Here is an 11,711-nt window from a genome sequence, read left to right as displayed (position 1 = left end):
AGGACAAGCTATAGACATAACTTACTTAGTTTAGAGCAGAATGTGGATAGAATATAATTAGAAAAATACAGGCTTTCAAAAGAGCTTCCAAATTTCAATAGCTGCAAATGGCCAATACTTCATTGAATTAGATACAAGACAACTATACTGCATCAGTGAGAGGATGATGGATTTCTGGACTAACAGAATATGCCTAGGGAAGGGTATGAGGAAACAGGAGGCATTGATGGTACATCCTTTAATAAATTCCCAGACTTTCTTAGTAATAGTTTCTACATATTTATTAACTCTAAAGAGATTTCTCTTCTATGAAGTTGTCCAATTTTCCCTTGAAGCAGGAAGTTCTACGTGTTGACTAATCAGCCTGTGAAGAAGCAGCTTTTTTTATTTAAGTTTTACTTTTACTTCATTTATTCAGAAGGACAGAGAAGTGGGAGCTCTCTTAGGTTATCTTGATGTGATCCTGGTGATTTGCTACTTGTTCATTTTCCCCAACTTGTTCCGTACATTTATTCCATGCACCTTTTTATCCATCATATGTCAAAAACTGTACATTTAAAAAGTGCAAAAAGTTGGTGGCTACCATAAATGCATATAAAGCATTTATAACAATGCAATTATTTTTCCACCATCTTCAACAGGAAGTTGAGTTATACGGTTCTCCTCCCCTATGTTTATTCAGTAACTCTTGTGGTTTAAGCCCAGTCGGTAACTCGGAACCACGCAGCCGCTCGCTCACTCCCTGCCTTCTTCCTCCCCCCGCTCCCAGAGGGATGGGGAGGAGAATCGGAAGAATGTAACTCCCATGGGTTGAGATAAGAGCAGTCCAGTAACTAAGGTATAATACAAACCACTACTGCTACCAATAATAATGATAAGGGAAATAACAAGGGGAGAGAATATAAAACTAAGAAGGGAAGGGGAAAAAACCCAATAAACATGAATGATGCACAATACAATTGCTCACTACCCACCAACCAATACCCAGCCCAACCTAAGCAGTGACCTGGGCCTTCCGGGTAACTCCCCCCTGTTTATATACTGGGCATGACATGGAATGGAATGGAGTTCCATAGTATGGAATACCCCTTTGGCCAGTTTGGGTCAGGTGTCCTGTCTCTGCTTCCTCCTGGCTTCCCCTCCTCCCTGGCAGATCATGAGACTGAGAAAGTCCTTGGTTGGAGTAAACATTACTTAGCAACAACTAAAAACATCGGTGTTATCAGCATTATTCCCAGGCTGAAAGTCAAAAACACAGCACTGCACCAGCTACTAAGAGGAGAAAAATGACTGCTGTAGCTGAACCCAGGACAGTAACACAAGGACTTGCGTATAGAGTCTGCCTTGTATCTCCATAGCCAGCTCACTAAATGGCATGGCCAAGACACAGCCAGAGGTAACAGAAGTGTGCATACCTCTGCTGTGCAGTCTGAACATCTTTGTGTCACTCTTACCATGTTAGCAGAAGCTTACTAGGCACAACACCAAACATTAGGATCCTCCTTATATCAGAAGGATGATGCAAAGATATCCACATGCCTCTGTAAGAAGACAGCCTTGGTCCAGTCAAATGTATTTTCCCCTCAAGCTCCATGCTCTCAACACTTACACGTAAGAGAGTTACTACATTCCCAGTAACAGGAACACAGAGTAGGCTGGGTCAGTCTGACTTTGCATGGGTTTAGATCTCTACTGATCATCTCTGAAAAGACCTTATATTTTAGCACTGTGTTATAAAACTATGGGGTTAAAAGCAGATAGACTGTATAGCTGATTCTGTATCAGAAATATTTCTGTTCATGGCACAGATGAAGCAAAATCCAGATGAACTACCTGTTGCTGAGAGGTAACTGCAGTAACTGACTACACAAAGAAATGTGGATAAAGAGTAATAATCTACATTCCGTTATGATAAAAGCCCCCCGAGATAATGATTCCAGCTTCTCATGCACTGCCTTAATCTTCTGTATAGATCATACAATTTCTGAGTGTTTTCCCATGAGAAGAGCAGATAACACAGCTTCTTTTCTCCTACTCATCATATGACTAAGTTAATTAAAACTATTGTTCTTGAACAAGCATTCAGAAACAAGAGTATGAAATATCAGACTTGGTCAGGTCTCCATGTGCAATTGTAAGACATAATTTTTATCCAACTCAAGACAGAGAAATACAAAACTATGCAAAGATGATTCATCAAAGAATTAACCCTTCAGCTCTATTGCAGAGACTAGGAAAGAAATTACATCTTGTGATTACAGATTCTAGTGTAGAAAAATTATATAAAAACTTTTTTTTTAATAGGAAAGGAGTGTATATAAATCTTTGGTAACAGTATGTTTGAAACGTTTGCAGAGGCTTAGTCTCAAATGAGAGTTCTTCAAGACAATTAAGCAAGCATCAGTAATCCAGTGAAATTACTTTTAAATTAACATTTCTGATGAAATGAATTATTTTTAAATCCAATACCTGATTTCCTATAGGGGTCTTTTTATGACCCTTACATGGTCCTGTTATGCAGATTCATATTAAAACATAAGAGATTTTGTGTTACAAGACAGTTCTCAAGCAACACAGAAGGATGACCTAGGATAAGAACAATGCAACTTCGTGCATCTTTGTCCCTGTCTTTTTTCAATATGCAAAATCCATTCAAGGCCTTTCCCATCTATTCTGCACTGCTGCTTTACTCTCATGCCTGTTACTACTCTCAACAGACTGTTGCGATAATCTTAGTGTTAGTTCAGAGAAAAGGGACAGAAATCATACTAAAGCTGGCTATTAACTCCCCCCCCCCAAATAAATCAGTAGCATCTCCAGAGCAATGGATAGTTCATTTTCCACTCCATCACTTTTTGAGTGCAGATTCTCCATTCCTTGCAAAAACACACAGACTAGTTGCAATGTGAAGAACTCTTCTGAGAGAAAGAGAAAGCCCCTTCTTGACCACTGGTTTTGGCAGGTTAAGAAATAAATGAGCAAGTAAGTTCCTACTTTATGATCAAAATTATTGTAGGGAGTTTGATGGCCAAACAGTGATTGTACTGGGAAGGACCAAAGGTAGATGCTTAGTTCACCTAAGGAGACTTCAGTGGCACAATGCTCATGCACTTCAGATGAGGATCTTGTATTAGAAAACATGCAGTTCAAAGGCACCAGTAAAAATCTCACTTCTCTCTTTAGGTTCTCATAGTACAATCACAGCACAAATGTGATCTTATATTAAACATACTGCAGGCAACCATACCTTCAAAAGTATTTCTCTTTGCTTTGCTACGTTCAGTTTTTCAGAGAGCTGGCTGAAAGATAAGTTGGAGGTTTCAATGTCTTCATGCATCACAATGTAAGGATGTACATTACCTTGGAAAAAAGAAAACAAGCAGCTGATTGAGCTGATTGTCACTTCATTTTTACCTAGCCAGCTTCTAACTAAGCAAAATCAAAAGAAGCTAGGCTTATATTGTTATTTTCTCTGAGCAAGCTTTCATATCAAACAAGCAAGTCCAATTCTATGCTTAGAGACAATGCAACTTTAAACCAACAATAAAGAATGTACATATACGCTTAAAAATAAAAGCCAACCACTTTGCTAGTATTTATGAAAACCACGAGTGTTAGGCTAGTGTGAATAAATATTTAATGAGCATGGCAGATTAACACATGGTTACTTTGACTCTTCTCTCTTATTTGTGTAATACAGTCAAATAGTGGAAAATTATCCATCAATGACTATTTGATTTGAAAGAGAATTACCTGCTTGTAAAGCTTGGCTATCCAATAAGATTAGCATCACGAGACTTATCTAACAGAAAAGACATATAACCATAGCAGTCACATCTAGAATAACGTGAGCTAAACTTAGCAACAGATAATTGTAGAATTAATATTTGAAAACAAATTTGGTTTTAATTCTAGTGAACAATTTGAACCCGTATTTTTATAACTGTTACTGGCTTCAGTGCAAGCAGGTTCTACCTCTAAAGAAAATCTCACAACTTCTTGAAGAGGATAAAGAGAGACCTCAGAAGTGTTGCATTTTATAAATAGATTTTGAAACTGCACATTTGTGTTAACTCTCATGTTCACAGAAAAGTATGATACTGCTTTGAGAGATGTATATTGTAAAAACTGAAGCAACAAAGTCAGAACTACTCATCAGTGCAACACAGCACAAAAAGAAATAACGTGCAAACTGGAGTACATACCTCTATTAGCATTCAGAGCAGCTAACTGTGATTTCAGTTTTGCAATAATGTTGTTTTGAAGCTCTATCTTTTCCTGCTGTTCACGTATTTGCTGCATGTAGTTTTCTGTCTGCAAATATAATTTAATTAGCATTAATCTTATTCTGTTTTGACTAGGGCTCTCCTATTTGGCATATAAAAAGCAGCTCTGATTTTTAAAGGTAATTGTAACTGTGTGAAAGCCCAACTACAGACACCTTTGACAAGTCCATATTTTCGAGACTACAGTTATTAGAAAAGTTATTACAGGAAATAAATCCCGATTTTCAGTAACTATTTCAATTGTGGCAGTTGTAAAGAATAGGGTAACTTTGAAGTCAGGATTCTTCACTCATAGCCATAGAATACATATGGTTTAAAATTAGAATTTTAGTATTCTTCAGAATGCTGGTCAGTTAGTTTATCTATAGAAAAATGTAATTTTCTTCCCCCATATCTTCTAACAATTATATACAAATAGGCTTTCAAAAAGATAACTTTAAATGAAAAACAGCCTTGCTTATTCCATGCAACAAATATTTTGTAAATAACTTTAACTGCCTATGAACAGAGTTTTGCCTGTTCCTTTGAATGTAGTAACTTGTTTTTCTAACCTAGAAAAAGGGGGGAGAAGCAAGCAAGTAGCACATTCTTCATCTAGCTATACTCCTTCTCATGCTATAAACATGCCACACAGACCCTAGTAAGACTGCTCACATTTCATCAAAGTGTATAAACACTGTTAGACAGCCAGTTAATTGAAGAAATAGTCAGGTGGCAGGAAGATGCTAATATTCAAAACCTATTATTTTATTAGCACATGTCTAATGTTGCAGTTACAGTAATGCTAAAAACAAGCAAGAAAACTTGTAAAGTCCCAGGAAGGAAACTTACAGGAATGCACTGAATTTTCCTGAAATTACAAATATGTCTATTACTGAACAGGTCATGACCTGGGAAAAGACTTGGCTTTGTTTTCATGTCTATTCACAGTTTATCTGTACTACTGTCCAATTCTCAAGTCTCAGGACCATTTAAATTCCACAGCCCCTTACTGCCCAATGTGTTTGTCTGTAAAGCAGGAAGGAAAAAAAAATAAAAATCTACAAGCAAATTGTATTTTAAAAGGCCAGGTAGGAGCTGTGCTGAGAGATACTATCTAAAAAAAAAAAAAAAAGAAGAAAAATAGAAAAGAAAAAAAAGTGATCAAAGAGCAGTACACTCCAGCAGCTATAAGAGACCTCATGAAGCAGAAAAATCACTGAGAAGCAAATTGAAAATGTACAACAGCAATGTCTTGTCAACACTTCTGTACAGAGCACAGACATGACAGCTAAAACAGATAGAAGAGAAGATGCTTTTGACAGCCAGTGTGCACAAATTATTCCTTGAGTCAGATGGCAGCAACAAGTTACCAACTAGAAGATCTGCATGACAACCAACCATCCATCTGTATCAAACACCATCTGGCCGAGATGACTCTGGCTTCTGTGTGCTTGACATGGCTCCCAGCTCTAGAGACTGGCAAAACAAGTGGCCTATTGGTAACTTAAGTAGTAAACTGTTAACAACAGAATTGTGGACAATCCAACAGTGTGTGAAGGCCACACAATGAACAGAGGAAGTTACTAGAGTAAAGCACTGTATAAAGGTCATTCAAAAAAACAGGGCTTTGGATAAAAAACCTGAAAAACAACACAAAAAAAAAAAAAAAGCCCAACTAATCATAGTATCAACACTTAAAAAAGTACTTTTGTTCTCTTTTGAAGTCATGAAATCAAGCTACTGAAAGTTTGATTACAACAAAGATTTGAACTGGTAGTAATACTTTATGAAATGCTTTCGTTCTTAATTTCTGAACCAGAGAAAATGCAGAGAAAGATCTTGTGAGCATTTATTTCACTTAACACTGATTATCTCACATACTTCTCTGGTTTTCTTCTATAGACCTTTGAAGGGCTATCTGACATTGTACGTCTTGAGTATCAGTTTTTTTCATGTACTCTTAGATGACCCAGGTTTTCCTTTAAATACTTAATTGTTCATCATAAGAGACAGAGTTTAAAAGATTCCCAAACATTCTGAAGTATGTTGCCTTTGATTAAGTTAGTTGCAATTTCAGCACAAAACGTCCTGGCACGCTACTTGTGCTTGTTAAGTACAGAAAATGCTACAGATTTGCACCACCACTGCTCCAAGAGACTATGAATGGAGATAGACTGCACAGTGGCTGACTGCACACAGGACTGACTTGACAATTGTTCTGCAGTGCCTTGGCTAGTTCATTTTGCCATGCAAGGGGATGGCAAGATTGTGCCCAAATATCAGAATATTCTCTAGCAGACCTTTTCCTGCTCCCAATTTTACTACTGCTTCCATAACTTGACACCGAGTATGGTTCATATGCCCCTGAACAAAAGCCCAGCCTACCAGTTTTATGGAAGTATCAGAAAGTCCTGCAGCATCAAATACATTCAAGCCTTCTTATAGCAGAGGTTCCATTGCTGGGCAGAATACACATGATCAAATGAGTATGACAAAGCCCCAGAATGACAGCTTTGCATTATGCTGGCATACATGATGATGAGTTCAAGAAGAGTTTTGCCTGAAGTAATGTATTCTACAACAGACCAAGTAAAAATTCAAAGGTGCTCCTTACAGGTCAGAATGCCTCCAGAATCTTTCTGTTACTTCATATCACAGTTAAAGAATAATTGTACAGATGATTATTTTTAAAAATCAATACTTATTATAATAATTTTAAGGTGAGTTTGCTATAAATGTTTCAATACACAAACTCTGTTGTCCTAATAGCTTGCACAGTGCTTAACCCATTAGAGTCTATAACCTTCACATCAAGTAAACTAACAGTTCATATAGCATATCTTTCCATTAACATAAAAATGTTTTAATATAAGCTATTTACAGTAATAATTTTTAAAGTAATTTTTTTATTAAAACAAATGAAAATTCAAAAAAATACTTCACTAAAGCTAGGTAAAGTTATATACATCTTTGCTGTTCATACTAGACTTCATTAATCCCGCAAAACAGACAGCACTTTTCACACCTTTAAAACTAAAACAACAAAAAAATTTAAATAAATTAAAACCCAAAACCCTGAAACCCACCTACTACATTCACAGCCTAATGAGTTACCCTGCAGTGTACTGGCCTGCTTTCAGAACAGCAATTTCCAGATGCATTAAAGTGCACATAGCTAAAGTGAAACTGAAATCTACTTGTACCACAATCCCCTGTGACAAGGATAGCTTTAAAGATACAGTTTAGAACCCAACACATACTTTCTGCTGTAGTTCTTTCACAGCATGATCCCTATCCATGCATACTTGTCGATAGGCTTCATAAGCTTTATTAAGCTGCTCTCCAATTTTGTCCATAATTCCAAATGTTGTTTCATCACTGAAAAGGTGGTCAAGTTCACAGACCTGAAAAGTAATCAGAAAGAAAAAGAGAGAATGCTAAAACCCAGAAATGCATAACTAAAACCATATATAACATGATTCGTATCAATATCAAATTCAAGTAGTATGTGCAGTATGTCTGAGCATTAACTCATGTAACAGTTTGAACTATAGCTCTGCTCACCTCAAAAATTTCATTTTAAGTCCAGAGATAGGTTTAAACAAAAGCTAAATAAAAGCAGATTAATTTTGGATGTACAGAATGTATAAATGTATGTGTGGTTACAGTGTTTGAGGACTGAGACTTAGAAAAGATGCAGATCACCTATTGCCTGATTTTATGACATTTCCAACATTTTCATGTTTACTGAATTGTGAAATAATGGCACTAAAAACCAAACCAAAACTCAGTTTTTGGCATTAAGTGATAAAAAGATAAAAGCTTGATAATATTATGTCACATGGACCTAACTATTCTATGCCATATTTGAAAATGGCAACACAAGCAACACTACAAGGTGAATGAAAACATCTTTTATCTAAAAATTGGTAGTACAAACTGGTAAGAATTCTCAAGACTTCGGAACTTTTCACACAAAGCTATCCACTTTTTACATTTTATGAACAATTTCAGTAACAATTCCTGAAACTACAGCTCATGAACTTTGACACGTAAGACTACAGCACTGTTAAATGTCACAGACTTCAAGTCAGAGTGAACTTTGCGAATACAGGTCCTTTGCCTCTATAGTAATGTTACATGAATTTTAATATCAAAATTTGTCATAAGTACAGGAAAGGACAGGCTAAGTGAACTCTCAAAAAACCTCAAACCCAAAACCCCCATGGTATCAGCATTTAGGAAAAAAAGAATTACAAAAAAAAAAAAAGTAAAAAAAAAAAAATCAGCAATTCACCTCCCCTGATATTTAAAGATGGTTTCCTCTGGGATTATTCATAAACCACAGATACTCTTAAGGAAAGTGGTGCATTCAGAAAAGGATAAGACAAGCAAGAAGGGATGAAGATATCTTGTCTTGGACCCTGGTCAAAATTTTAAGGATTGCAGCTTGAAGCTTTTGTTCACGCTTTCTTGCTCTTGAACATCTTCCATATCATAATGCCAGAATACAGAAATGTGGTTTGACTTTGCTAAAAGGTGCAACAGACTACTGTATGAATGTTGCACAATTTCGTCCTGCAAAATTCATTCTAATGATGTGTGTATGTTGCAAAAGCAATTACATCTCACATCCAGCATGGCTGTACTTTAATAGTGACAAAGTGAATTCTTTAACGGCTTGGAACCGTTTAGGGATCCTTTGACTTAACAAGTATTACTGAAATGCAAGTTTATAAGTTTTGCGTAAAATGCCCATGTTGTTTCATATTAAAGGTTGCTTTTTTGTTTTTTCCCCCTCTGAACATCAGCAGTTTATAATCTCAGGCCCATGCAGACTGTCTCAAAGCATCATTAGTAACACTTCATCCACCCCTTTTCTCCCACAAAGAGCATCCATTCACAAACTGGAATATTCATTCTAATACCTGAGGCACATCTTTAAATACATGGGTAGGCTTTTTTTCTGTTTCAAATGAAGGACTGTTTTATGTAGTTCAATAAATAAAATCAGGTCTTACATCTGACTGCGTGGGCAGGTACTAAAATGCAGAAGTGTATTGTTATGGCTGAAAGTGATTGAAAATGTGCTCTTATATTCTGTAAAAACCTGCAGAGTTTGCACTAATTTTGATTCTGTAATTTTCTGGAATTCTCCAGAGGCACTTGTAACAACTTACCTAATAAATGGCGATGTCCTGTATGTATAAAAGGTAACTTGAAAAAAATCATTGCAATGGAATTTAAAAGACTATGTTCAACTTCTAGCATGGGGAATGGGGTTCAGCTCCACGTGACTCACAGAAAATGAAGGCATTACTTTCATTCATGCAAATTCAAATCTTGATTTGAAAAATAGTATTTAAAATTTATACTTAACTTCCAGCCTTTCACTTATTGATTGATTGAGACTTGGAGTATTAACAAAGAGTTCTGCTCTTATCTGGCCTGCTGGCACCATGGGTTAATTGATCCAACAGGCAGAACTGTAGCACTGCACCTGATTTTCTCTTTGGTAGGGGACAATAAAGAGAATGGTAGCTCCCTGAAATCCAGACTCCATGTAGTAGGAAAGGAGCAGTCAAAGTCATTACTAGCGACACTTTAAGATGGAATTGTGACTGGGAGAATTGGTCCTATATTCCCTCATAACCTAGACATTAATTTCTGCTTCCATCTCACCCATCCCTTTCTTCCAGCACAAGCAGCTTTACTGCAAACCATATCAGCAAACCAAACCAACTTAAAACTAAATGCTAGAGGTATTTTTGCTGTTAGTTTTAATGCAGATCAGACCACTTCAAAAGGCGCAGTAACACAAGTAAGACAGCATACGGCAGAAAACATCAGCAAAAGGTGAACACAGCATTGCTGTGTTCAATAGCGCTTTGAAACTGTAACATCAAGTCACTGTTACAGTGTTGCAAGTCTGCATTGCCACAGCGAAGGATACTCCTGCTTTACCTCGTCTCTGCACATGTATTTTTGCCACTTACTTGTACTGGTATTAGTATTTCTATGCTACACGGTTCAGTATACCAAAGTAGCTTCCTCAAAAAAGCAAAAAAACCCCTAAAAAAACCCAATCCCAGAAGTAAAACTGGATCTTGCTCACTGCGCAGCTGCTGGAGCACTACTATCAACACAAGCAGGCAGTTGGAACATGAGACTAACCATAGGCAGGACTGCAGTAGTCTAGATTTAGATTGGATTAAACTACTCTGTAGTCACACCCCGAATTGCCTGCTGCTGGAATAAATAACTGCTTCTTATGCTATCTCACATCCAGAACTCCTTGCAGTTAGAAAAACTGGCTCTTTTTCCTGCTTCTCCTTCACAGGCATCAATATTTATCAGGGAATTTGCCAACTGTTCCTTGTCATTAACCCTTCTCCCTACATCCAGTTAGAAGATAAAAATAAAAAAAACCAAACAAAATCATCAAACAACCCCAACCACCCTAAAATAAAATGAAACAACCCCCAAAACAAATACCCCCACTATTTTATTTGGGCTTAGTTATGCTGTATCCATATAGCAGCTGGAACATATTCAGGCCAAAGCTGACAACTCTGATCTTTAGCCATTGACATTCTGGATACTCATTAGATCCTAAATACTTTCACAATTTAATAGCAATATGTAGTCAGAACAGATGCAGCAATACAAAATACTGCATTATTGTAACAGGGACAGAATTAGAGAGAGATGAGTTCCAGAGTTTGTCTGATGAGGGGCAAATGTGAGTACCTGTGATTGTTGAGTTGCCAGAGCTATGGCAATGAGAACTAGAATTTCATCTTTGAAACACTTGAAAGCAACTGGTTGTAACAAATGCTGTAAGACAAACTTTTAAGTAAACAAATCCAATGAAACCTGCAGATGCTCTTGAAATGCTCACTTCAAATGAGAAACATTTTGCTGACATTGGTGGGGAAAAAACCTCCAAACAGTAATATGTATTTTCTGTAAGTCAAATGCCAAAAGAGCCCCAACACAAAGATCAGCAACATACTGCTGCATACATCCTGAAATCCCAGCTCCACAGATCATTGAAGAGGCACATTCTGAGTTTTCATAGTGCCTCAAAAAACACCTTAAATTCAGAAGAAATAAAGTTTTAGCTAACCATGTATATATACACATTCATTCATAATACACATGCCTACCTCTCATAGGTTCACATGAGAACACAGATGCCATCCAGAAGCAAGTACTTCTCTACATATTTCTGCTTTCAAAACAGCTTCCTCGATGGAAATATTTTGTAAGTTACACTGCCATCATCTCGGGAACTGGAAACCTGTTGAGGTAATAATTCGTGAGAGACTGAGAGCTCACTGTACTTCGGTATTTGGTGTTTTGGCTTTGTCTTTTGGGGTTTTTTGTTCCGTCTAATAGACGAGTTTCCCGCTTTTCCCGACTGCGGGAAGAGCCGGAAGC

At 37.0% G+C, this 11,711-nt stretch overlaps 1 protein-coding gene across 1 annotated transcript; it reads right to left on the bottom strand.

Moving 5' to 3' along the window:
- Positions 1 to 3,247: 3,247 nt before the first annotated feature.
- LOC104401300 (TRAF family member-associated NF-kappa-B activator-like) lies at positions 3,248 to 7,624 on the bottom strand (the record flags this gene model as incomplete). Its single annotated transcript, XM_010014189.1, has 3 exons — positions 7,529 to 7,624; positions 4,206 to 4,314; positions 3,248 to 3,360 (listed from the first exon to the last, which is right to left on the bottom strand). Coding segments are annotated over exons 1-3 (318 nt in total), but the record flags the coding sequence as incomplete, so codon positions are not given.
- Between the last annotated feature and the right edge of the window lie 4,087 nt (positions 7,625 to 11,711).

Source organism: Nestor notabilis, unplaced genomic scaffold, assembly GCF_000696875.1.
Source record: "Nestor notabilis isolate BGI_N333 unplaced genomic scaffold, ASM69687v1 scaffold5825, whole genome shotgun sequence".
NCBI lineage: Eukaryota > Metazoa > Chordata > Aves > Psittaciformes > Psittacidae > Nestor > Nestor notabilis.
This window is presented reverse-complemented; position numbering and strand designations above follow the sequence as displayed.